Source organism: Lynx canadensis, chromosome A3 (genome assembly GCF_007474595.2).
Source record: "Lynx canadensis isolate LIC74 chromosome A3, mLynCan4.pri.v2, whole genome shotgun sequence".
Lineage (NCBI taxonomy): Eukaryota > Metazoa > Chordata > Mammalia > Carnivora > Felidae > Lynx > Lynx canadensis.
This window is the reverse complement of record NC_044305.1, coordinates 21,921,232-21,948,927: the sequence shown is the minus strand read 5'-3', so window position 1 is coordinate 21,948,927 and position 27,696 is coordinate 21,921,232. Positions and strand designations below refer to the sequence as shown.

General features: G+C 47.1%; 2 protein-coding genes across 3 annotated transcripts in view; one reads left to right on the top strand and one right to left on the bottom strand.

The window, feature by feature from the left end:
• RPN2 (ribophorin II) overlaps positions 1-11,047 on the top strand; it is a 61,460-nt gene extending 50,413 nt beyond the window's left edge. Inside the window, exons 13-17 of one of the 2 annotated variants that reach the window (XM_030309649.2) lie at positions 923-1,009; positions 2,999-3,094; positions 4,709-4,784; positions 6,303-6,432; positions 10,722-11,047. In XM_030309649.2, the coding sequence (XP_030165509.1) occupies positions 923-1,009; positions 2,999-3,094; positions 4,709-4,784; positions 6,303-6,432; positions 10,722-10,734 (402 nt within the window). In that variant the 3' untranslated portion in view covers positions 10,735-11,047. Of the gene's footprint in view, positions 1-922; positions 1,010-2,998; positions 3,095-4,708; positions 4,785-6,302; positions 6,433-7,958; positions 8,026-10,721 lie in introns of those variants that run through there. The other variant, XM_030309648.2, reaches the window with a different exon arrangement.
• Positions 11,048-18,264: 7,217 nt separating this feature from the next.
• On the bottom strand, positions 18,265-21,021 carry GHRH (growth hormone releasing hormone). Its single transcript, XM_030311752.1, has 4 exons — positions 20,942-21,021; positions 20,509-20,613; positions 18,977-19,096; positions 18,265-18,319 (listed from the first exon to the last, which is right to left on the bottom strand). The coding sequence occupies exons 1-4, from the start codon at positions 21,019-21,021 to the stop codon at positions 18,265-18,267; spliced, it is 360 nt and encodes a 119-aa protein (XP_030167612.1).
• Between the last annotated feature and the right edge of the window lie 6,675 nt (positions 21,022-27,696).

Here is a 27,696-nt window from a genome sequence, read left to right as displayed (position 1 = left end):
AAGGAAGTTTTCATTTTATAGCAAAGCACTATGGGGGATACATAAATGTAAGAGATAAAAGCCTGGTCTTTGAGATGTGGTATAGCCTCACAGGGTGGGGTGGGAAAGGGTAAGATTTGAATTTTGAAAATAATTCAGATGAATTCTAGAATATGCAAGATGCTAATGAACTATTAACCAATATTTGCATACCGTGTTATAGTTTACATAGTGCTTTTCACCTCCATATCTCACATCTGATGGATGTGATGAGTGAAATACTTCTTGAAAGACAGCATTCGAGTGAGGGGTGGAAGAATTGCAGGGGTTTATCAGAATAGTATCTGGGGGCTGGGGAATGACCCGCAGAAGATGTTTTCGGTGAGGCCTGAGTGGGTCCATTTTGCTGGAGCCCCTGCATCTGGTCAAGAGCAGTGGGTGGTGAGGTTGGAAAGGTAGCAGAGGCCAAACCCCAGGCCTTGGATGGCGGTCGCTCCCTCTGCAAGACAAAGGGGCGGCTGCATTTCTTTGCGTTGTATTCAGAGCCCTTTTTCTTCTCCTGGACTTCGGGCTGCTTTTTGTACGAGAGCACATTTTCATTTCTTTTTTCTGTGACTAAATCACACTTCCCAGGGACACCAGCAGTTTCTGATTGCAACTGTAACAGCCTGAATACCAGCTGGGATTTTTGTATTAAGCAGCTCTGTGGGGCTCACCAGACCAGTAGAAAATTGAAATTCTAGCTCTAAAAAGCAGTTTCAACAAATACTTATTATTTTGTTCTTGACATTTTTACTGCCTCGGTTGTCAGCTAATAGATCAGAAGTGATTAGACTGCTAGGAGCTGTTTTCAGTTATGGGCCTGCATGTGAGTTAGGGCATGCTACCCTGTTTCAACCCCTTCTCTACCCTGTGCCTTTAAAAGCTGCCCTTATTTTTTTAGGCTGATGTGGTCATCAAGTTCCCTGAAGAAGATGCTCCATCGACTGTCCTGTCCAAGAACCTTTTCACCCCCAAACAGGAAATTCAGGTATAAGGAGCCTAAGGGCTCTCCCACTAAACATGGAGGAGATACGTAAAATGGGCACAACGAGAGAGGGCAGCGAATGTCTGAACTGTGGCTCTGGGATCTCCTTTAACCTGTTTACACGATATTTTATAGTTTTGGCTTCACCACACTGCAAATTAAACGGGACAAATATCAGCGCCAACCTAGAACTTGAAAAAACAGGCTCAAAGAGCCCAGTGACCAGCTCCCTGAAAGCAGATAGTTGGACACAGAATCAGAGTCTGTTTTTCCTAAACATTCAGGAGGCTCAGCCTTCAGTTGACAGCTACAGGACCGATGGGTTTGGCATTCTTCCTCTCTGCTCCTGCAGAAATCAGGGCTATTGGGGCCTGTAGGTGGAAAACTCAACTGGGTGGGAGCATAGGGCTCTCCTCCCCCAGGCAATCCTCTCTCCAGGGATTCATCTTCCATGCACACAGTTAGCAATCTCTGCCCAGCCCAGCTCAGCTCCACAGGACTGTTGTGAGAATCAAAATAAGTAACTGATCAAGGAAGAAAGGCTTTGAAAAGTCTCTAAAACATTTTACAAAATAAACATAAACAAAATAAGTATAGTAATTGTTAAGCAGTTTGAGCCATTGGTTAAGGAGACTGAGGTGGACGCACTCAGTGGACTATTTTGCAGTCCTAAGAAATGATCATACTGTAGTAATGTGGAAACTATTCACACCACATCTGAATGAATGTCGAGATGTTCCAAGCAGACTGCTTACTCTTGTTTCACTATTTAAAAAAAGGACAAGGGTCCAAAGGGTGTAAGTGGTAGGATTCTTCTTTGAAATCCTCCTAATGTTGATACAGCATTGTTTAAGATTGTAAAATGCAGTTAAATAGAAGGTACAACTGTGAGGATGAAGGGTGCTGACTGATCTGCCATAGACAGTGTTAGAGATCCCTTAATGGTAGTGGCAGCAAAGAGGAACTGAGGTGAAAATTTGGGAACAGGACTCCCAGGTGGTGTTACCTCATCCTGGAGCTGGGTTGGTTGGACATTGGCAAGGAAAGACAGACATGAGTCTGTGCATTGGAAGAAAGACTGAAAAGAAGTTAAATTTGCACATGTTAGAGCTTACAAAGCACAGTCAGATGCCCTATTGCATTTGGTCTTTACAGCCACCTTGCAAACCTAATAGGATGGTCATTGCCCTCCCATCCCCGATTTTCCAGTTAGAAACTGAGGCAAAAAGTTGGTAAAGCAACTTGCCCCTCTACTTGGGCCCAAATAGAAGTCTTCTGGACCCCTAGTCCATCACTGACCCTGCTGGGTGACACTGTCTAGATGAGCCTCCCAAAGATCTTCATACAGAGGTTCTCAGAACAAAGCAAAACAAAGAAATACCAGAGCAGTGCTTGCCCAGCTTTCTGGTTCCAATTCTGGAAATCAGGCAGAACAAGGAAGAGAGAAGGTTCATTTAGGGCTTCCTTAGAGCCATGGGCTGGATGCAGAAGGGGTGAGTTATGGTTGGAACCATCAGTAGTGAAGCTCTTTTACAGTGAGTGAGGTTACCACCAGTTAGCTAACTTAAGTGGGGCAGTAATATATGATAGTGCCACCCTAGGAACCCAGAAGCATTATGAAAGCCAGAGTCCTGCCTTGGATATATCATCCAAACCATCCATATACCTGGGCACCCTCTCTGACACTAAGCAAAATGCCACTGAATAGGTTGCATTTTCTAACCTCTAAACGGCAGTGAGTCTTTGCGAGAAAAAGAGGGTTGCCCAAGTAGTGAGCTGGGACTGGTGTCTTTGGAAAGAGGCCTCTGGGATTAGAAGCCAGCATTGAGAAGAGGCAGAAGCCCAGTGTCCTCTCACTTCCAGGAGGGTTTAGCCTCTGGGAAGCATTTCTTCTTCTTGACTGTCATTGGCATTTTGGTTCCTGGTATACATGGCAGCCCCTGCGGGCAAGGGCACATTCTTAAATACTCTTGGTATGTCTTCTTTTGGCAGCACCTGTTCCGAGAGCCTGAGAAGAGGCCCCCCACCGTGGTGTCCAATACGTTCACAGCCCTGATCCTCTCGCCCTTGCTCCTGCTCTTTGCTCTGGTGAGTAGCTGTAATTAGCATGGGCAATGTGTGTCTGGCGCCAGACTCAGCAGATGTAGCTGTTCTAAAGGAGGCTTTGTGCTCTGGCCTCTGCACAGCTCTGAAGGGGTCCAGCAGCTGTGACCTGAACCGATGGTCAAAAAATTTTAGAATAACTGAAATTCCCCACTGTGGGGAACAGCCAACTGATCCATAAACGAGAGGCATGAGAAAGTACCTTATAGCCACTAAAAAATGATAAAAGTGTATGGACTGGGATAGTCTGCAGGAGTGTTCAGATGAGGTCAAGTGTGAAGAAGGCAAGGCCCAATGCTGATAGCTATATAAAAAGAGAGTACAGAGGGACACCTGGGTGGCTCAGTCGGTTTAGCGTCTGACTCTTGATTTCAGCTCAGGTCATGATAACACAGTTCATGATATAGAACTCTGCATTGTGTGTCGGGCTCTGCACTGATAGCTCGGAGCCCGCTTGGGATTCTCTCTCTCTCCCCTGCTGTTTCTCTCTCTCTCTCAATAAACAAGTAAATAAATAAATAAATAAATAAATAAATAAATAAATAATTTTTTTTTTTTTTAAAGATAACAACAGAGAACAGAGGCTGTGCATTTCAGTGAACCTAAAACCATAAACAACCCAAAACCCTCATAAAAGCAAGTGTTAAATAAATTATGGTACATCCATATGATGGAATAATATGCACTTTATTAAAAGAATATATAGATTTATATGCTGGTATTGATAAGATTGCCAAGATGTACTGGGTGAAGAAGGCCAGGGGTAGAAGAGTATGTTTAGTATGGTCCTCTTTGTAAAAACCTTGAAAAGGCATTATCTGTTAGTGTTGGTCACCTCTAAGGAGAGGACCTTTTAGGGAGTATAAAGGAAGGAAATTTTTATACTTCAGTGTACTGTTTGAATTTTTTTTTAATAATTTTCTTTTGGTCTCTCTTTACAAATTATAAATATAAGAAGCATATCCTCGAAGTTCAGAGAATTTTGATAACTGTATGGAAAACTCATTAGATCTTACTTCTGGAAAGTTAGCTGCCTGTGTTTCTAATTTATTCATTGATTTTAGTAAAGGAATTATTGGTCAGTCTAAATCTGGAAGGCATGGCACAGTCTTTCAGAAACCAGACTGAGGGTATGGGCACCTGTTCTCATGAGTGATCAGAATTTCAAAAGGCATGGAACCCACGGCAGGAGCGTGCACCCTACCGGCTGCCAAGGGTCTTATCTTACCAGTACTTAGAGGAATTAGCCTGAGTGCCAGTTACTTCATCATAAATGCGGTCTGTGACCTTTCAGCTTTGTGGTTTCACCTGCTTTAAAATAGAAGAGTTTGCAGTCATTAAAAAGGATGTTCAGGTTTGAGTTACTCGAGCACATTTGAGAGCAGGTGTAGGAATGCCTTCCTAAAGAGAAAAGGGAACAATTTTTTTCCCGAGGACTTATAATAGGATGGCTGTCACTTGGAAAAATTTCCTGTCCTTCAAGTATACATGAACTTTTAAGCCCTTGGGGCTGTTCATTGGATTAGCATTGACGTAGCATGTGTTGCCTTCCCTTTCAAGTTCTAATGTCTTTTTAATTTATCTCTCCCCATCGTTCAGTGGATCCGGATTGGTGCCAATGTCTCCAACTTCACTTTTGCTCCAAGCACAATCATCTTTCACCTGGGACATGCTGGTAAGCACTCTAGGCTGCTAATTCCATTTAGCTTCCTCTGACATTTTGCCTGCCCATGCAAAAGCCCTGTTAAGTAGACCCACAACCTATTAACTATAATGACTTAATAGCATAACATTTCCCTCTTCCTCCTGGCCTTTTAGGACAGTTAATATGATGATAAACCTGTTTGGTCCATCAGCGTAGAACAGCTGTCATTATATTGGGTTTCATTGTGCTAGGCTGCTGTTGGCTGGCCATTTACCCATACTTAATAGCCCTGTTCATTTCCAGAGATTACTCACTTGCCGTAGCTTTACATTGAGCCATCTTCCTGGATGAAGAGCATTAATGCAGTTTCCAAAGGTTATCTTTCCCCACCATATCGATCTTCACGTTTGTTGGCGGCTGAGCCTGGACAGTAATAGAAAACAGTTTCTTCCACAGTTGGCCACACTATCCCATGTTATTCTCTTGAGAACTTAGGACCTAAACATAACAAGACGGTAAATTCACAAACCAGCTAAGCGTTTGAGACGTTTGACCCTGTTGGATCTGTGGCGCCTTGCATTTCACTGAGATTTCAGTATTCTCTGATTTCGTTGACGCTTTGGGGAGTCACCCTCTGTGCATCCATAGTGTGTGATTCTGTAGCGGTCCACAGATGAATCAGTTAAAATTCTAGGCAAATGTGTGTCTGTGTTTTTCTCAGGAAAGAGGGAGTTTGTAACTTTGATCAGATTCTCACAGTGGTCCGTGACCTCAGAAACAGTTAAGAACCCCTGCCGTAGTTCATCCGTCATCTTTCTGGGCAAAATTGACAGGATGACCTTTCTCACCAGCCTAGTTACTGGGTTTGATGATAGCCCTCCTGAGTGAAGCTGAGACTAGAACCTGAATATAAATTTGTTTAGAGCCATGACTTTTCTTGCCAGAGTGTTTTTTGTGCACATTCCCTCATTTGATTTTCATCACAGCTGTGATGTGGGTGCCCAGGGCAGGAGTTACGATCCTCCCTGTTCAACAAGTGAGAGAATGTAGGCTCAGAGAAATGGAAGCAGCTAGGCAAGGAAGAGCCTGGACCAGAACCCAGGGCTCCCAGTGCCCAGGCCTGAGCCCTTTTCACTAAACCTTCCTCAGTGCTTCCTGCTTCCTTCCTACTCACACTGGCAAAATCCCCTTAATTAATCTTTTTTTAATAGAAAGGAAATTATTCATTTATTTAACCCTGCATGCTTTCATTCAGAATTTAAAAAATAAAATGAATGCCAAATATAGTATCATAGTAATGCTTTAAAAAAAACCCAACAAAAATAAAAAACCTACATTAAAGGAAATAGATGTGAGTTGGAACATGGAACCGGATAGTTAAGGTAGCTGACATCTGATTTTTACCTCTGAATTTCTCGGTAGCCAAGGTAAGTATATTGAGTTAATTTTCTGGCACCAGATAAAAGGAATAAAATGAGCTGGTCTAGAAATAGAGACCTCTTCAGAGTCCAGAAGTTTAATTGGCTGTCATGACATCTGTTCCTGTAGCCATGCTGGGGCTCATGTATGTCTACTGGACTCAGCTCAACATGTTCCAGACCCTGAAGTACCTGGCCATCTTGGGCAGCGTGACGTTCCTGGCTGGCAATCGGATGCTGGCCCAGCAGGCAATCAAGAGGTAAGGCTGGGGATGGGCCAGGGACTCAGAGTGGGATTAGAAATATTTTTGTCAGCTCTGCTCACCCAGCTCTTTGAACAAGGGTATGTGGCAGAACGATTCGTATCCTTAGGGGCAAGTGTGACACCTTAATCCAGCCTTTTAAGTCCGAAAGGGGCCTTGGTGATCAGTTTTAAATGTATTAAAACCACAGTGATTTATGCCCTGACACATTAGAACAAGAGAAGAAAATAATTGCTTTATGAAGATTAAAATGGATTAGAACATGTGCGGCAGAAGATCGTTGTTAATGTGCTGGCTGTGTAAAAATGTTCTCTACTCGCCACGGGGAATCCTATTTTGTCCTCCTCCCATGCCCCAGAGCTAATCCTCTATAACCCCTGGCAGACTCACGGAGCGTTTCCTCCTAAGTGTGAGGTCCACGCTCTTCCCATCCCATCCCACCCCCACCCCCAACTGCCATAGGTTTTAAGAAGCCCCTAACAGGGAGCCCTGCTCGGTAGCCTGTACCACGTCCCTGAGAACCAGACAACCTTAGGTTCACACAAACGGTCAGATCTCAGCACGGCAGCAGCTTGCTGGCAGCTTGATTTTCGAACCTGGATTAGAAGCAAATTTAAATGTCACATAGGTGTTTCTCATTGATTTGACTTTATTAGAACTTGGGTGATTTGAGCCACGGAAAGGTCGGTAAGAAAAGGTCAGAACTGCTTTCACCTTTGGAAGTTAACATTTTCAGATGTGCCCTGCTTTCTCCTCTCCAGGACTTTTGCTGTAAGAATGTAACTCAATAGTGTGCCCTCCAACATGGCTGCCAATTAAGTTGGGCAGATCAGAGAGGCTTTCTCAGAGACCATTAGTAGGCGGGAGAGCCACCTGTCTCATCCCTGCCTGAGTCGCCATTGTGCGCTGAGTGCCTCGCCTCATGGAGACCTGGCCCCGAGGTGCTCCCTCACTTCCCTGTAGTGATCCACGTTCCACCAGAGCTTCCCTTAGCACCGGCAGTGGCAGCTGGTTCATTTCTCTGCCCTTCCAGGAGCCTTAACTTGGCAGCTACGCATCGCATCTGAGAAAGAGCCAGGGACTCAGCTGTTTTTTCTAAGCAGAGCCCTGTTCCCTTGCAGCAGCCAGTCCAGGCCCCAGGGAGCCAAAAGGCTGTGCTCTGTTGAGTTCTCTCTTTTCTGGAAGTTGCCCACACAAGATGTACAAATCAGGGGAGTAGTGGACTGGAAACCATTTGATTTAGATCCTGTTTAGCAGGAGTTCCTAATCTGAAATCCTAAAATTGTGTACATTTTCTGGGGAGAGAGACCATGGTCCTCATCCCCTCTCCAGCATGTGTGCACACGGACATGCACACACCCTCATACGGAAAGTTCTGCTGTGAGTCCTAGAACAAACTCTGCCACTGGGGGAGTCACGGACCCTAATGGAAGCTCTGGTTGGGTGTTTGCCATTTCTTTTCTCAAGCTTATTTCTCTTCCCACTGTCCTTTCTTGATTCTCAAACCCTCTTTCCTTTGGCAGGATCGCTGCAGAGCAGAGCAGTAGATTGGCAAAATATAGGACACTACGGTAAAGATGAAGGGTGGACTCATCCCAGAAGCAGGGCCCCTTTCCCATCTTGCCCACCTCATGCATGTCAGTTTTTTATCTGATGTTCAGCCCACTCGTTCCTCCCCACCTTCCCCAAGCCAAAGCTGAATTCTGGGGCCATTTTTGAACTTAGTGGACCAGGGCAAAAAACCAAAACTCCCTGAGTGAGCCCAACTGATAGGGTAATTTGACCTGGCTTTGGCTGCATTAGACTCCATCCTCCCTTATGCCCATGGGGTACTTGATAGACAGCAGCCCCTTTCTCGATGAGGAAAGCAGAGTTGAGGATAAGACAGATGCAACCTTGGACTTCTTGAAAGGGGACCCCGTTCAGAACATCTCAATTCATTAAATGATGGTCCCATGGCAAATCCTGGCACACCTTGTCACTGTTTCTAGGCCTTTTTGTAACACTGATCTTTGGTTGGGCCAAACAGTGTGGTTTGGTGAGATTCTCTGTTACGAAGGACTAATGGCCATAGCTCAAAGCCAGCATCAGAACCCCGGTTTCTAGAACTCAGGGTGTAGTTCAGGGCTGATCCCTGTGTGACTAAAATGTCAAGTGAACTATCACCCATTTTCCTAGGTATTAATCCTAGGATGAGGATGGAGGTGAAAGCAAGGTGAAGGGAGGGAAGGAGAGAGAGTATGCGCTTCATTGATCAGTTCCTCTAGACTAGGGATCAGGAAAAGTTCTCTGGAAAGATAGTATTTTAGGCTTTGCAGACCATATGGCCTCCGTCACAGCTACTCAACTCTGTCACTATAATGTGAAAGCAGCCGTAGACTAAACAAATGAGCATGGCTGTGTTCCAATAAAACTTTATTTACAAAAACAGGTGGTGGGCTGGATTTGGCCCATGGGGCATCATTTGCTGACACCTGTAACTAGGCCAACATATAGAGAAGGAAAGTATTTGAATTTTCAAGTCATGTTCCCTGATCCCTTGCCTTGGAAGTGGCTTCCCTGCCAAGGCAGCAGAACCATCTAATTTTTAATCCTCTGCAGATCAGGGAGATCAACAAAAGCATGGAATGTAGAGCCTTTTCACTGATGTGTGAGCATAAGCTGGCACATCTAATCCTCAGCACAAAGACTGCGTTTGTCCTGGTTTTGTTGTTTTGGGTTTAATTGAGGTACAATTTATATCCAGTAAAAGTTGCCCTTTTTGAGTACAATCTGAATATTGACAAATTACACAGTCGTGTAAATAGCACCTCAGTCAAGGTATAGACTATTTCTACACTCCAGAAAGTTCCCCTGTGTAGTCAGTCCCTTGTGTCCTCCCCCATTCCCTAACATACCCAGTTGATTTTGTCCTGCATTAGAGTTGTTCTGAGATTTTACTTTCAGAACTAGTCCTTTCTGCTAAATATTGAGCTCTTTAATTCTTCAAAATAACTCTGGATTGATTTTTTTTTTCTTGCTATTTAGATAGTCTACTCTCATGCTGCTGCTACCCCCAAATCACACTGCTTGAGAGAGAGGAAAGATGCTTGATCATGTGGACGTTTGGGACTTCAGAGGTCGGGGCCTAGTATTTTAAAGGAAAGTCTGTGGTAGCTAAGTGCTTTTGATCTGAGGACAGACATCGATTTGATGAGGCACAATAGAGGCTGCACCTCCTTAGCCAAGACGGAGGCTGGTGGGCCGCTGCCCTTTCAGCTCCTCCTGTTTCATACTCACGCTCTCCTCTCCTCATGGTCGTTCCGGAGCACACACGTTTTAGTGCACCTGGGAACCTCTGCATGTTGCCAGGGTATTAGGGGCACTCACTTCAGCCTTCAGGATTAGTTCTGTGCCTGTGTGTGTGTCCCCTGGAACTGTGGATTAATCGGTTTGGAGCCTACCATTCTGCAAGACTGCATCGCCATCGCGTCAGCCCTCACCACTGGGTAGAACTGCCCGCTAAGGACGGCGTGCGTGTCGGCGCGGTGCCTCTGCCTGCCGGAGCTGCCCGAAACACCTGTTTGCTGCTTCACCCTCCTACTTGCACAGCAGCTGTCTAGATTGTCATTTCCGTTCTCACGTTTCCCCTCAGTTTGTAGAGTCGAGGGTAGGGCAGCCATGGGGAAAGAAGGAATAAGAGATAGAGAGGTTTTTGTCTCCTCTTAGAGTTTTTCTGTGAGCTGAGTTCCATTTTTGAGAATCGTTCTTAGGTTTAGACACTGAGGCTGACCATTGGCAAGAACACGACTGGAGACCTGCATGGCAGGAGTATGGTGCGGGTTTCTGTCCTGAGTGGCCGGAATGTCATCGTCCAAGCTACGTGAGGGCCCGTGCTGGTTGGCGGACCTGGAGCGTGGGAAATTGAAGATGGACATTCTTTAGGCTTTCCTTTTTCTTCCCCTAGTTGAAATTTACACTGTCTTTCTGGCCTTGCACTGTGAGAGGTGTGCCTGGAATTACCTCATGTCAGAGCTCCACATGCCACTTTCTTTCCTAGTCGTCAGGTTTGCGCTGTTGTTCGTATTTACGTTATCATCAGCTTTTGCTGGAACTAGTGGTCTCACAATCTCTTGTGAAATGAGATGGGGGATAAATAAATACAATTAATAGATTAATGATTATTCGTATATAAATAGGATCTTAAAACGGCAGAGAACCTTGGTCTCTCTGTTGTCACCAGTTAGGAACTGTAACAGCGAACTGAAACCTTCAGTAATTTGGTGTTTGTCTCCATTTTCTTTCAGAACAGCACATTAGTGCCAGAAGAAGGAAAGAAATTTTGCAAGCTGAGATGAACATCAAGAAAAGGAGTCAAGAACAATTCACAGTTCGTAAAGAGGAATGAAGAAACTTTATTTAAACAAAAAAAAGTCAGAATTGTGGTTATACGTTTGCTTGTTGTTTTTCTATTTCCCCGACACAGAGCGCACACCTGTGAGCCCAAATATCCTGTTTCTTTGGCATGGCGCCTTAGCAAGAGGCTGTGAATATTCCTAACTTAGCCAGATGTTGCATTTGAAAAGTTGACATTTGTAATTAATCTGTTTTGGAATAAAGAGAATAACAGGAACAACGGCCCGATTGAGAGTTTGTTCTAGTACTTTTGGGCTGGTGGGATCCCCGGGGTACATAACATGAGGACTGTACTTACGTCATATGACTGAAGGAGTTTCCTGCATCTAAAGTGCTTGGCTCAGCTCTTGGCACCTTCCCCAATTAGCTCCTAGCTACATACTTTCGCTCATCACCTCTGATTCTATTAATTGAAACATAAATACATTTAGATTACTTTTGAAAAGCAGGTAATCCTCATGGTATTTATTGAATTTGGGAGGCAGAAATGATTTGAATCAGATTGCATTCCAGTGCAAGCTGGATTTCACTACAGTGAGGAAATTGGGATTTTTGGTTGGGGAAAAGAGATTCTGGAACTTTGGACTACTTCTGAATGGGATTCTACAGGTGAGAGAGGGTGATGTGGGCAATTACAGGGTTGCTTCCAAGGTGGGAAGAAGGCCTCACCTTTCCCAGAGGCTGCAACCAGAGGTGGCCCATTGATAGGCTTTATTTGATCCATATGTTTTCTCAAAAACTGAATAAGCTGCTAACTTAACTGAGAAAGTAATAAAAATACAGGTTTTGGGTGCTGGATTCTTTTTTTTTTCATTTTTTATTTTTGTTTTTAGGGAGGGAGAGCATGTAAGTGAGGGAGAGGGACGGGGGGTGGGGGGAAGCAGGGAATTCAAAGCAGACTCCATGCTCAGGACAGAACCCCACACGAGGGCTCAATCCCATGACCCTGGGATCATGACCTGAGCCTAAATCAAGAGTCAGACCCTCAACTGACTGAGCCACCCAGGCTCCCTGGGTTTTCGATTGTCTTAAAAAAGAAAATCTGAGCCTGTGACATTGGGCCTGATTGCTACATGGCAACAATCAGCTGGAGCTGAGCAGCAGCAACTCCCTGTCGGTGGGGCCTGCTCTTTCCAGCTTGCCAGAGCTCCGTCCCCACAGGTGTCTGTGCCTCTCACCACAGCACGGCGCCTCTGCTGTTGCACCTGCCAATTTCACCTGCCTGGTTCCTGTCAACTATGACTTTGGAAGCCTTCTTTGCTTTTAAGTGTTTGTTTCTTATCCCACTCTGTGGGGAAAGGGTAATATTGGGCTCTAGAGTGGCTCCTAGTGACCCTACTTAGGCTGGCACCACACCAGCTCCGTGGTGGGGGAGGGATGACAGCAGGGGGAGCCCACCCAGCTGGGACTTACACCTAGAACCAGATGGGTACCATTCTGGAAGACAGACCAATGAGACCTGATGGACAGAGATGTAGAGAAAGGGCAAAGCCTGAGAACAGAAGTATAGGGGCTGTAGGAAAGGAAGTCAGAAAACAGCTTCCAGGCTGGTTGAGGGTTGGCCTGTGGACCCAGAAAGGAGCTGGGGAGTAAAGCACAGCAGACTTGCTATGTGCCACGCTCTGTGCTGCGTCGAGCTGTAGCCGAGAGCAAGACGGACAGTTCCCTGCCCTCGATCCACTTAAAATTGGAGGGGACAGGGGAAACAGACTGCAAATCTGAAGGGCTTTCAAGGAAGCACTTTTTACCTAGCGGGGTTGGGAAGGCTAAGTTGACACCAGAAGGACAAGAGGGAGCCTGTGCAGAGCTGGGAGAGAGCACTCTGGGCATAGGGTCAACATATGCAAAGACGCTGAGGCAAGAGCTTGGCATGGCATGTTCGACCTGAAGGCAGGCCAGTATAACTAGGGTGTAGTTAGCAAGGAGGAGAGTATTCTTGGAAGCCAGAACAAGTACAGCTTTTAAAGGCTGTGGTAAAGGTCACAGATTTTATTTTAGGACCAATGGCAAATTTTAGGCAACTTGAATTTTATGCTGGGACAGAACAGAGTGTGATAATGTGTAATAATGATTTCAGGAATAGAATTTAGTGATTCATCGCTTAACATATAACCCCTAGTGCTCATCCCAGCGAGTGCCCTCCTTAACGCCCATCACCCATTTAGCCCAACCTCCCACCCAACACCCCACCAGCAATCCTCAGTTTGTTCTCTGTGTTTAAGAGTCTCTTAGGCTCCTGAAACTTCTCCTGGACCCATGTCTGCACTTTCTTGTAAAATCTAGTTTAATAAGAATCTGCTAAGTCAGTTTAACCAGAACCTACCCCCCACCTCGATATCTGATCAGGTCCTTCATCCTCTACCAACCCCCAGGTGATGTCTGAGCACCCTGGCCTGTCTACAGCAGGGATCTTGTTAAGGTCCGTTTGGTCAGAAGCCATCCACCTATCCCCACCCTACTCCTTGGCTATAAATCCCCCCTTGCCGATGCCGTATTCTGAACTGAGCCCAGTTCTATGCCGAGGTCTCTTTCGCCCTAGTGCAGTAGTCCTGAATGAAATCTTACTATTTTTACTATGTGGCTCTGGTTTTTCTTTGACAATGTAGTAGTGCTGAGCCTGGCTTTCTCTAAGAAGTATTAAACATGGTGATTTAGAGCCCAGCTGACCTGCTTGATTAGCTCTGTGCCCTTCTTTACCCCTCAGGGTCTTAGTTTCCCATCAGTAAAAATGGGGATAATACCTCCGAGAGCTTTAGAAGGATTAAATGAGGTCACAGCCAAAACACATACCACAGTGCCTGGCGCTTAGCATTGACTCCGTATTTGCTCTGGTCAGCGCAGATATCGGTATCACCATTATTTCCTGTGTGTCATTAGTAGGATCACAGAAAGCAGTTTGTACCAGGTCCACGTGTTTATTTGTCTGATTGTTTAATTCACTCGATTCCCCAGCTCGCATTTCCTGAGGGACCTGGAATCGTGAAACCACATAAGAGCGCTGCCCTGGAATGAGGAATCGGTTCCCGGCTTTGCTCCCTCTGCGCGGGTGGGACCTGGCTGGGGCGCCTGACCTCTGTGAGGCCACCCCTCCCTGCCTTTCTCCAGAGGGCTGTGGGAGGGAGCGAATGCAGTAATGGATGGGAAACCTCTCTGTGAACTTTAAGTTAATACAAACACAAGGGATTATTATTAAAAGCAACAAGTCCCCCATTGATTAGAGCATTTCCTTAGGGGGAAAAAAATAACACTGGGTCTTAAGTAGGACCCCCACGGGAACGGGAAGCTCCCAGCCCCTCTGAGGGGAGGGGTAAAGTCTTTTAAGACCATTAGTGTTGTAGTTAATGGTGATAAAGCACCGGAATTGTGGCCATCATGGTTTTTTCCTTTATAATTGTATTCGCCTTGAAAACCACAAGTAGCAGTGGGTCCCAGTGGTCATTATTTCATTTGAAAAACTAATTGGAAGTTGGGAGAGTCCTCAGTGTTTGTTTCTGTCGGGGTGGAGGAAAGAGATGAGCAGGTGGGTCTGGGGGAAGGAGGGGGCCTCGGGGCTGGCCATGGCGAGCCCACCATTCAGCAGCTTCCTCCTTTGTTCTCCTTCCTTGGCAGGTTCTCGGCCTGCCCGCCTCTCTTGGTTGAAGTGGACTGCCAGCCCTCAATGGCCAGCCTTCTCCTCTGGAGAGGGCTTTTGTCCCCCATTGTTGGTATGGTCTCCTCGGCAGAGCCGCCACAGTGGTCCCCTGCAGAGCCTTTCCCACGCCTGACATTCTTTCTTGGAGGGTAAACTGGGGACTCCCAGGGAGAGCAGGTGGTCTAAACCCTGTGAAGAATCAAGCTGGCTTTACAGTTCTGATGCAAGGAGACAGGAGACCTGCCTGCCAGGCCCCAGGTCAGTGCTGTGTGTCCCTGGCTGCAGAATGGGAGTAGGGATTGCTTGTCTCTGAGTCCCCATCAACTCCAAAATGCTGTGATTCTTCTTACACTTTTAATCAAAACAGACTTCCCATCACCCGGACTTTTCATAGTTGGTTTTTTGTTTTGTTTTGTTTTTTAATTACAGCAAAATACACAAATCTTAAGTGTACAGCTCAATGAATGTTTATATCTAACTACACTGGTGTAACCATTGCTCAAAGCAAAATATAGAACAATTTTTCCCCCCGGGAAGTTGATGGATTCTAAGAGGCATGTGTAGGGTAGATGATACGCGAGGGTATCTGGCCCAGGTGAGAAATGGTTCATCAATAGAAAAAGCTGAGTAGTCACTGGCCTAGGTACCTGTGGTCAGTGGCTTCAGTTCTTTGCTTTCCCTTATAGCAAAACCTCAAAGTGTGCTGGGTGGCTCAGTCAGTTCAGTGTCTGACATTGGCTCAGGTAATGATCTCAAGGTTCATGGGTTTGAGCCCCACATTGGGCTCTGTGCTGACAACTCGGGGTCTGCTTTGGATTCTGTGTCTCCCTGGCTCTCTGCCCCTCCCCCATTCACACTGTCTCTCTCTCTGTCTCTTAAAAATGAATAAACATTAAAAAAAATTGTTTTTTAACTCAAAAGGATTAGCTCTACCAGCACTATTTCTTAGAGATGTAATGCAAGCCACATGGGTGCTTTTTAAATTTTCTAGTAACCACCATAAAAATGTAAAAAAAAAAGGGGGGGGGGACACCTGGCTCATTTGGTGGAGCATGGGACTCCTGATCTCAGGGTTGTGAGTTCAAGACCCACAGTGTGTGTAGATGTTACTTAAGTAAGTAACTAAATAAATAAATAAAATATTTTAAAGAATAAGTTTCTTTAAAACATTTTTTTTAATGTTTATTTATTTTTGAGAGAAAGAAACAGAGCACCAGCAGGGGAGGGGCAGAGAGAGGGAGACACAGAATCTGAAGTGGGCTCCAGGCTCTGAGCTGTCAGCACAGAGCCCGATGCAGGGCTCGAACCCATGAACCATGAGATCATGACTTGAGCCAAAGTTGTACGTCCACTCAACCAACTGAGTCACCCTGGCTCCCCAGTTTCTTTTTTTTAAAAGAAAGATATTTTTAAAAAAAGTAAAAGAGAAACAGGTGAAATTAATTTTAATATCTTATTTAAACCAGTATTATCTAAAATATTATTATATAGCCAATATAAAAAAACATTGTGGTATTTTATATTCTTTTTTCATACTGTCTTTGAAATCAATGTCTATTTTACACTTACTGCACATTCCGGCTTGTACTAGACACATTTCAAGTGTTCAGTATCCACATGTGGCTAACGGCTACCATATTGGACAGCCAGGTCTATAACTACCAGCTCTGATTCCTCTCCTTCCATGCTCTTGCCTCGGGGCCTTTGTGTTGGGTTTTCACTCTGCTTGGAATGTTCTTTACCCAGATACTCACACAGCCAACCCCCCTCTCCTCCTTCAGGCCTTTACTCAAATGTCACCCCGTCACTGAGGCCCTCCCTGCCCACAGCGCAGCACAAGTATGGATTCTAGATACAAAAATGCCCTCCCACACTCTTCAACCCTTTAAATGTTTCTCCTTTGCAACTGCTGCCATCTACCATTTCTATATTTACTTGTTTTTATTATTCTTCCCCCTCATTAGAATATAAGGTCTTTGCCTGTTTGCTCACAGTTGTATTCCCAGTGCCTGGCACATAATGGGTACTGTATAAATATTTGTTGAATGAATAAATGATATTGCTCGTGGATGAACAAGCCACCAGTGGATGAAGAATGACTTTGGCCTGGAGTGGATGGGAATGATTAAGAGCCTGGTTCTGAACCCCCCGCCTGGGTTTGAATCCCTGTACTCTCACTTGTCAGCAGTGACCTTGGCAGTTCAGTTACCCTTTCTGTGCCTCAGTGTTTTGTCTGTGAGATAAGGATACCGAGACCTCCCATTAGGCTGTGTGAGGAGCATATGAGATTCTATGCATGAAGCTTCCCGGCTACCACTCCGCGTACTTGGTAAATGTTAGCTATTTTTGTAGTATACCTTGTAATACCTCTTTGAGAAATGTAACTGTGTAAAACACATAAAAAATTAGGCAGAAGATAAAAGGAAATTGAGATGCAGAACAGTATGGGGGAATTTTATTGTATCTGTGAAGGAAAAAGGTAGGTCAGAAATTAAATAGGAGTAACTGGATGCAGTTGTGTTTTGGCTGCAGGTGGCATGAGACACAGGTGGAATCCTCATCCTTGGGAATTCCTGTTTCAGAAAGAAAGATAAAGCTCAACTAGGGAGACCGAAGCAAGGGTGAGTTTGGGCAAGACACCCGGAACTAGGGTGACAGGTGCTCCAATGTCAGGCCTAGCTGTCTGGGTTCCAGAAGAGGGACTATGGGAGGAAGGGAAGGATCTCACGGGTTCCAGCACAGCGAACACCAGTCTCAGCCCCAGCTCTGCTCACCTATTCCCACGGAGATCCTGGGCCAGTTACTTCCTCTTGAAGTAGCCACCTCTAATCCCCAGACAGGGTTAGATTAGGTTATTCCTTCCGGCACGTATGTTCAACCACACCCCTTACATCTCTTACCACTTATCACAGATTAAATAATCCACTGTTCGGGGACTTGCTAAATTTCTGTCTGCCTCAGTGCATCAGTGAATTCCACGGGAGCAAGGACCACTGTTGTCCTATTCACTGCTGTAACTCTCAGCCCAGGGCCTGGCATGTCGTAGTCAGGGGACGATATTCCAGAGAGAGGAGGACAGGTAATTCTGAATCTCGGTTTCCTCACAGGGCCATTAGGTGGACATAAAGTGTGGTGGGTGCACAGATGTGCCGTCTTCCAGATCATTCTACTCTAAGCTCTAAGAATTCATTCTTCTGTTATGTGTCCTCAGGCCCACCAGGAGATCCTAGGATTTGCAACCCTTAAGCTGGAGGGGGAACAATGTTTGGAGCAGCCTCCAGGCCCCTTCCTGCCTGCTCTGTGACCTTGAGCTCTGCAACTGTCTCTGGCTTTTAACCTGCAGGAACACAGCCTGTGTTCTTAGCACTTGGCCCTCCTTGGGGCCACTACACCCTATCCCACCAGGGCCTGGCGGGAGCCCTAAAGCAGGTGAATGATGACCTAATCCCAGCGTGGGCTGCTTGGGGGAGGCATTATTTTTAGAATTCTAGTCGTAGGATCCTTAGGGGTGATTGGAGCCCCTCCTCCCTTCACAAAGGAGGAGACAAGGAAGGCAACTTGCTGTGTGTGCCTCCCAGGCTGGCTCTCGCCCCTCCTGCAGCCTGACCATCTGCCTGCCGCTCGTGTCTCCACAGGACTGTGGTTGGTGAGATCTCTGGGCTCTTGGTGTCTGATTAGGTTGGGAGGAAGGTGCGGGAGCACATGGAGAGCTCTGCTGGGAATGGATTTGCTTAATAGGCTCATCCAGAGGTGACTGGCAGAGCCCTGCTGGGACATGTTTGTGCTCACAGTTAAAATCAGGCTCAAAAATACAGCAGTTTCTCCACAAACAGTCCTGTCATCCCTGGGGAGCTGTGTCTGTGAAGTGGAACTCCGTGTGAAGAAGGGAAGAAAACAGGTCTTGGGTCTGGCTTTCCAGTCCCTGACTTGGGGCCAGCTGCTGCCCCTCTTTCCTTCAGTTTCCCTCCTCTCTAAGCCGAGAGCACTCCCTGAGCTTCCCTGATACCCAGGGGAACATGAGGGGCCATGAAAGGAGGGGTGACTGTCCTTCCCAACTTTCCTGGTCGTGAGTGCTGCCCACGCTAGTCTGCCCGAGGGTGTTGGGAGGGGCTGGCCTTTCCTTGGCCTTGTAGTTTTGGAAACTTGCCAATGGACCCAGGATGTGCCTGTCACATCGTCTGCATCAGAATCCCCTGGACATTTTTTGAAATTCAGGTGCCTGGTTCCTATCCCAGAACTACTGAGTAGGGAACATTTTTGTACACAGACGCTGAGCCTGGCCTCTTGCTTCTCACTGGAGATACAGCAGTAGGTAAGATCTGGTCTCTATTATGCATTTGCTCCCCTTCCTCCAGTTCTTCATGTGTGTAGGAAGGAACCTTGTTCCTTGGCAGGAACCCATGTCTTTGGAGAGGAGGAGATTCTTTCCTTTTCCTGGCAACCCATGTGGAAGGAAGCCTGCAAGGTCCCTAACTACACACACACACGCGTGTGCATGCACACACATATTCCTACCTGTGCTTCTGCAGCAGGGCCACCAGGATGCTCTCCAACGCCATCTGCTTTTGACCTGCCCACACGCTGTCCACCTGACGGCCAAGCCGTACCTTTGCTCCTTGCTCCTGGTTTCTCTCTCTGTTGGATTAGAAAAAGAGCAGCAGTGGAGGTGACTATTTGGATAGGATGTGGAGAAGCCTGGGAAAGGCCAGGGCCAAGTAAGCAGAACAGGTATATCCTTAAACCTATTCCAATATCTGGTGTGGCCTCTTTCACCCAATCGAACTAGATTCAGCAACACTTAGGAAGGTGCTCGATATAGTAGTGAAGAGCATAGGCTGCGAAATAGATTTACAAAATACCTCCCCACAGATTACTTGTTAATGATAAAGGAGAAATGTTAACTGGACAGAGGAGAAACGTGGCCGACATCACGTTAACCAGGCGATTAAAGTTATCATCACCAATAAGGGGATGAATTGACATCATGTGCCTCCTGATGTAATGCACCAAGAAGGAACAATATCACTGCTATGAATGCATAACCTGAATCTAATCATGAGGAAGCATCAGGCAAATCCAGTATGAGGAACGTAGGGACGTTCTATAAATAATAACTGAACTTTACTAATAAAAAATGTCAATGTCACGAAAGGCCGAAGAGCAGTTCCAGATTAAAAGAAACTAAAGAGACATGGCAATTAAATGCAATCCATGACCCTGGCTTGGATCCTGGGTCAGGAAAATGAAAAATTGCCATAAAGGACATGTTGGGAAAACTGGTGAAAGGTGAATGTATACACTAAGTGATAATTACACTGTGATTATATCAGAGAATGTCCTGTTGTTAGCTGTTTGGAGACACCGTGCAGAGCTCCTTAAGGGTAAATGGTCGTGATGACCGCAGTTTACTCTCATATGGTTCAACAAAGTAATGACAAAGTGCACATGTGTTTGCGTGTGTATATAAGCAAATATGACAAAATATTAGCAATTGCTGAAGATAGGGAAAGGGGATGTGGAAGTCCATTGTATTATTGTTGCAGCTTTTCTGTATGCGCCAAACTTTTTCAAAATAAAAAATATACAGGCTGTGATGTCAGGCTCTTTGGATGCTAGCTGTCTGGTATGCGTCCTTTAGAAGCTATTAACTGCCCCGTAAGATGGGAGTAAACAGTACCTACTTTGTAGGGTTGTTACAGGCAAGAAACCAAGAGTAATGGCTAATACTACCAAGGGCTTCCTGTGAGCCCAGCACTGTCCCGAATGTATGTAAATGTCTGAGGGCACAGCCTCTGTGTCCAGCACAGAATCATGATCAGATGGTAACTATCATTGGTATCATTCCTGTTGGAGCCTAACATGGGGAGAAGCACATCACTGGTGTTCGACAATCATAGCATAATTAGAGGTAAGCTGGGGCTTCGCGTTAGGGCCTTTTTGCTATGGCAAATCCAGAAATAATAGATGCTGTGCCAGGCAAGGGACCAAAAGTCCCTCCAAACTCTGATGCTTGGAAGACTGGGAAAAAACCCACTACACCTGCTTACCCCTGCTGCCTGCTCATGATGTCCTGCAGTAGCTTGCGGGCAGACAGCTGACCCAGCACCTTCCGGTAGCTGTTGGTGAAGATGGCATCTGCATACCGAGGCATTCTATATGGAAGGAGTCAGACGTCAAAGGTCTGGGTGGCAGGGCCAGGTGAGGAAACGGGGGTGGGGTGAGGGGTACTCACCATGTCCCCGTAACGTCCTTCTGCCCTTTGCCCTACTCATCCCCGGAGAAGGTAGGACCTAGGGCTGGGAGGCTTCTCTGGAACTCAGGATCTGCCCCCCTCCCAAAGATAGGCAGTGGGGGCTGCCTGAGGAGATGGCTGGGGCCTACTTAGGGCTCTGTTCTGCATGCCCTAAATCATCCCCCGCTGGGCTGCAGGGATGGTTCTGGGACATTGGGTATCTAGGCCCTGGCGGCAGGACTGCTCACCTGAGGGGCAGGGATGGTGGGGAGCAGTGGGAGCCACTGTCGAGGGTGAGGATCACCAGGAAGAACACCCAGAGCAGCATCCTTCACCCCTCCGGTGGCTCCTGGAAAACGACAGAAGGAGAAGGTCAACTGCAGCCATAGCCACAAGGATGCCTTTTATTGGCTGGGCCCAGTTCTGGGCTTGGCTGTATACAAACCTTAGTCCTTGTCATTTGGAGGCGGTGAGGTACGAAAAAGAACCCAGACTCTGGAAGTCAAACAGACCTAGGTTCAAGTCCTGCTTTTGCCAGTCACAAGCTTTGACCTCGTTTTCTGCATCTATAAAATGGGCCTGGTAAGCTACCCTGCTGACCCCATAGGGTTGCATGGAAAATTAATGACATTGGTGAAAATGCCCCTTGCTGTAAGGCATCATATGTGGAATTCAGGCCTCAGCAAGGGTTGGGGGCTACACCTTCTCCTAGTCTCCTAAGTCACCCCACCCACTGTGACACTTGACAACAGTGAGCAGGGCCAACAGCTCAGTCTCTGAGTCAGACAAATCTCAGTTCCTATCTGGGCTCCACTGTCACCAGCTGTGTGTCCCCGGACACGTGGCTTCTCCTTTCTGGGCCTCAGTTTCCCTATCCATGAAATGGGGTCTATGACTATACTGACTGCATAGGGCCCTTGTGAGGATGAGATGAGATGCTTGGCGCATAAGGAATTCTCCCAAACACTTTTGCTGCGACGACCTCAGATCAGACCCACTGGAGGGGGCAGGCTCACGTCCTGTTTGGTTCTGTGTGAAGTCAGAGGGAAGGGAAAGCTCTACTTCTCGCTCCAGACATTTCGATTTCGCTGAAGGCTTTTAGCCTTGGAAGAGACCAGGGAGCCTGGGGAGCCAGTGTGGCAGAATCATCTAATAGATCATGTAATTACCCTTAATTGGGGCCTGCTGACACCGTGCTCTGCAATCAGGGAAAGAACAGGCAACGTGAGAAAGAGCCTGCCTGGGCTCGGGGAGGAGGCTCCACAGTCAACCCAGACCTGCCCAGTGTGGAAGCAGGGGCTCAGCTAGGAGACCTAGGAATTGGGTCTCCCCAACTCTCATGCCCCCCTCAGTAGAATATCCATTCCATGGGGCTACAGGCCCATGTGGGGACCCAGCCAGCCCAGAGAGGGGTAGGAACCCATCCTAGCCCAACCTCACCCCCTGTCTTCCGTGTTCTCTCCTGTCCTGTTGAAGAGTGATCTCCAGCAAGCAGGGCCGGCACTGGCAGAACCCACCTTCCTTTTCTGGTCTCGCCCGCCCTCTTAGGGCATCCCCTCTACCAGACACCAGGGTCTTGACTAAGCCAGGGAGCATCTGCAGAGCTGGGCTCAGAGCAACCTGTGACTCTGCACCTCCAGAGCAGAAGGGAGGAGCCCTCCAGGCCTCACTGTCTCCCCAACAATCCTCCAGTTCCTGCTCAAATGCTCTCTGCCAGCGAGTGGCAGAGAGCTCACTACCCCCGAGCCAGGACGTGCTATCTCCAGGCAGCTCTTCTTGTTAGGATTTTTTTCTCATTGTGTCAAGTGCAAAAAGACGTGTTAAGCTTCTACTCTTCTGGGAAGGACTGGGGCTGGAGGAAAGATGAGAACATGGCATTTGCCTGCCCCTCCCTCTCCCCGGCTTTGACATCCACCCTCTGTGCCACCCACAGCTTCTGCACCCTCATCCCCATGAGGTGGATCTGACTTAGGCCTTTGCTCTCCAGACCAAGGATCTCAGTCCTCTTCGTCACACCATATCACATCTGGCCTCTTCGTCACACCATATCACATCTGGCCCCCCGTCTCCTGGCCCGGTTCCAGGCTACCTCTCTAGCAATGGAGTTTCCTAAGCAGGGAGTTCTTTGGAGGTAAGGAGGGCCCCTTGTAACGAGCCCTCTTTTTTTCTGTCTCTTGGCTGGACTTCCTTGCCTTCTTTGCTGCTGATCTTTAAAAAAATTCTTTTAAATGTTTATTTATTTATTTTGGGAGAGAGAGAGATAGAGAGCGAGCAGGGGAGGGGCAGAGAGAGAGGGAGACAGACTCCTTAGCAGACTCCACACCAGCAGCGCAAAGCCCGACACGGGGTTCGAACCCCCCAACCGTGACATCATGACCTGAGATGAAACCAAGAGTCAGACGTTCAACTGACTGAGCCACCCAGGTGCCCGCTGCGGATATTTGAAAGACCTGGGCACGTCCAGGCCCTGAATCACTTCATTCCCCTGCTCAGAGGCCCTTGGTTGCTCTCCAGAGCAAAGCCCAACCCCCTGCTCTTGGGCTAAGCTCTCCCTTGGCTTCCCCACCTCCCGCCCCTTCTCGTGTGTTTCACAGCCCCTGTGCTCCCCTGGCCTGCACAGCCCACCCTCACACTCGCCCTCTGGAGCAGGTATCAGGGTCTTCATCTTACAGCTGAGGAAACGAGCCCAGAGAGGAGAAGGACCTTTTCTCCATGGTCCTCCATCACATTGGTTTCTGACTGGACACTTCAGAATGGGCCTCAAAGTTCCCAGGCCAGCAGGCCCCTCCCGCTCCGTGGAGGCTGCCTCCCAGATACAATACCCTATTCACAGCTTCCTACTCAGCTCCCCGTTCATGGGAGGTGCTGCAGGATTCATCACCTGCACATGGGAAGCCGTTCTGAAAAACAGAAAGCTTTTGCTCTTTGTCACTGGATCTCCAGGGAAATTAAAAAAAAAAAAAAAAGGGACACACACAGGAACACCTGCCTGCTTGGCGCCTTCCTATGTGCAGCCAGTGGTTTCAGGGAGTTGAAAATAACCTGATACGAGGGCAGACTTTGGAGGGCAAGTCACAGTAAATTCTGTAACCCCTAGCTTATTTGGAACGAGGTTGAGCAACTGTATAGTCTGGTCAACCAAGAGGCACATTTACTACAAACCGTGTGCCCCAGGGGTGAGTCAAGACACCATTGCAACCTCTAGGCTTGGGGTTGCAACCTCTAATCCTTGGGGTGGCAAAATTCCACTGGACAAAGTTGGGAAACGACAAGAATTCTCTTGCTAACGGTCCGATGAGAATTAGATGTTGTATCACCACGGATAAAGTAGCTATTGACAGACGTATTCCATGCGAGCAATCTACAGAGACAGAATTCCACTGAATCAAGTGTAGTACAAATTCAACAGCATCCTCAACAACTCCTTGATAGCTCCAAAGGCATTTTAAGGTTTATCATCTATCCTCATGAGTATCAGTTAGCTTTCTGCAGTGTTGACAAGTGAATTCTGCGGTTAGATCTAATTGAGGTCATCTGGATTCAGGATAAATGGACACTTGACCTACATTAGTTGGCACCTCTTGCCAGCCTCTATGCCAAGAATGCTATGAGAATTCTCCAGATGCACCTTTTGCTAATGACAGAGGTCAGGTCTCATGTGCCCAACCTAGCAAGGCCACTTTTGGACAACTAGGAAGAAAATCTTTTACCTTTCTTTTTTATTTTAAGTTTATATATTTACTTTGAGAGAGAGAGAAAGTGCGAGCAGGGAAGGGGCAGAGAGAGAAAGGGAGAGAGAGAATCTTAAGCAGGTCCTGTACTGACAGTGCAGAGATCGATTTGGGGCTCAAACTCCATGGACCGTGAGATCATGACCTGAGCCAAAACCAAGAGTCAGATGCTTAACCAACAGAGCCACCCAGGCGCTTCTCGTTTACCTTTCTTAAACATTCTGCTTTGTAATTTAAGAATGCTGAGGCACTGACGTCCTGATTTAGTTTATAAACTGTTTCAGCAATAGCATTCCAAATTGAAAGAGATCTAAGTTTTTAATGAGGAAGCATCTTGAATTGTCACTCAAAAGAGAGACACCCCGCCTCCTTCCTGGAAGAGTTTGAGGCGGCTTATGGTGAAAGACACAAATACTACGAGACCATCAAAACATGGATCAAGAAACAAGCGTGGGGGTAATGGAGTGCTCCAGGGGCAGATAATTGTGTCTGAACCCTCGACTAAGGAGCGCAGCAGCAATTGAGCAAGAAAGCAAAATGTTATCAATTTCCAGGCAATTATGTTGAATGGGTTCAGAGCGATAGATGGGATGTATTGATTTGCACAGCCACTTGGCTCCTTTCCGATCCATGGCAGACCCCCATCGTTGATGGGAGAATCTAGCCAGCTTGTGTCTTGCCCCAGACACCTGCCTGCACACCGGAGAAGGAGTGCTGAGATTTCATCCGCCCCCTGACAAACCCCTGGAACACATCCGTCTGCCTGCCCCTTCTCCATGGTTGAGGTGCCATGTATCCAAAACAACCTCAACATGGAGCCAACCATCAAAAGCGTGTTCCAGAGCCCCTAACCAGGTACCTGAGTGTACTCACTAGTCCACAGGCGACGAGGATGATGGTGGGCCTCTTTGACTCGGTGTCTCTGAGTTGGTGAGAAGGTCAACCGTCTTGCCCCCATCCAGCCCAGCCCCCAGGACCACCCCCTCTCACCTCCGATATGGCAGGTGTCCCCTCTGCTATGAGGCGCTGCTTCTGCTGCCTGGACCTGGGGCTCAGCGTTTGTTCGGTGACTGCGTGACGCGTCCATCATTTATACCTTCATTTTCCTAAGCGTCGCCAGCGTCAGAGAATCAATTACCCACAAGTCAACCAAAGGACCGTTTTTAGCATCATACTGACAAACCCTAATAGGGGAAAGAGGTTTTTCCCCTTGCAGATGAAGACCTGTATGGAACTTTCCCTTTACGGACAGAATGCAAAGTTATGATGTTATTCCGAGGGGAATAGAGAATATAATACTGCTTCTCTAATAATTGGAGTAATCATAACAGTGAAACAACAAAGGTTCATTTACTCTCTGAGTTAAATGTGCGTTTTAAAAAGTTGATATAATTTTTTTTGTCCGTGTGCAACTTTATCTCACTTTCAGGTAGTCCACTTATTACAGATAAGTGTTTTTCTCTCCTTAGCGCAGCATCCAATTATCAAGATTTCCCCCTATTTGATTTACATCTGCTGCAGTCATAGGCCACTGTAGGCAGCTAGCCCGGGGAGCACCTGTTCTCATGTGTCAAGGCAGCCAAACATGGAAGGAGATGGAAAACCTTGGGAGGGTCGTTGTGTTTCCTGATTTTGCTAGCCTGTAGCTAAAGAATCCTCGAGAATGGTCTAAAAGCGTGTGAGTCAGAAACACCAGTTTTCCACGAGGCTGTTGTGGAGGGGTGGAAAGAGCCATAAGCTTCAAGTCCAGAGCCCTGCCCAGCCCTCCTGTGTCTGTTAGTCATGACCTCTGTGACCCTCAGCAAGTTACTTCTACCCTCCAGATCTCAGTTTCTAAACTTGGAAAAGCGAGGGCTGCCAGAGAATAGCAGCTTTCAAACTTAAAAAAAAAAAAAAAAGGTGGCATAGAACTTTCTTCGGAAATCTTCTATGGAAGTGCAGTATATAAAGCAGATTTAAAACAGGAAACTGCTCTGGCTGAAGAGGGGGGAGTGAAGACTCCCTTTGGCTGCACCTGGGGTACCTCCATGGGCCACAGAACCAGCAGCTTCTGAATGGACCTCTTGGCAATGTTACGTTGTGATCCTTCGGCTTAGCCTGCACCGAGCCATGTTCTTGGCACAGAGCACACAAGGGGTGTTTCCCATAGAAGCAGGGACTGAGTGGCTTGTCACCGTGCCGGCCTGGACACCAAGTGGTCAGGTCAGGCCAGGTCCCCAGGGACTGAGAGTGGGCAGATGGAGCGTTTGGGAGCCCCCCGGGCAATAGGTTCTCATACAGTCAGGAGGTGTGAGGTTATCTCAGGGAATGCAAGGTGGGGACCACCTACAGCTCGAGTACCCACAATGGACACCAGCCAGAGTACAGATGTAGGACACATGGAGTTGCCTGGAGAAGCCATGGGGATCAGAATGCAACCTTAGTTGAAGTTCTGTTGCTAAGGACTTCATGCCTCTTCTCAAGTTTTCTCATCTGTAAGAGGAGAGTGATAGGGCTCGACTCATGAGGCTGCTGGGTGAGGATTAAAGGTGCCAGTGCATAAGGCACAGGCCTGGTATAGAGTAAGTCTCAAAAATTAGCTCTCACAGGGGCACCTGGGTGGCTCAGTCGGTTAGGTGGCCGTCTTTGGCTCAGGTCATGATCTCTTGGTCCGTGAGTTCGAGCCCCGCGTCGGGCTCTGTGCTGATAGCTCAGAGCCTGGAGCCTGCTTCTGTTTCTGTGTCTCCCTCTCTCTCTGCCCCTCCCCCATTTGCACTCTGTCTCTCTCTGCCTTTCAAAAATGAATAAATGTTAACAAAAAATTAAAAAAAAATAGCTCTCACTTACCGTTGCTACTATTGTAATAAGCGGGAGAGAACAGAGGCACAGAGAGGTTACCCACTCATCCATAGGCACACACCTGGGCAGCTCAGCGGTAGAGCCAGGACTCAAACAAAGGTTTCCGACTCCCGAATCCAGTGCCCCACACCAGGCTAATGTTCTCCTAAGGCCCTTCCGTGGCCCACTGGGTCTTCTACTCTCTTTTAAAGAACTTTAACAGTTTTGCTTTTTACTTTACTTTTATTTTATTTTATTTTTAAACAAAATTTAAAAAATTTTGTTTTCAACATTTATTTATTTTTGAGAGACAGACGCTCTATTTGAGTGTGAGCGGGGGAGGGGCAGAGAGAGAGGGAGACACAGAATCCCAAGCAGGCTCCAGGCTCTGAGCTGTCAGCACAGAGCCCGACGCGGGGCTCAAACCCATGACACTGGGAGATCATGACCTGAGC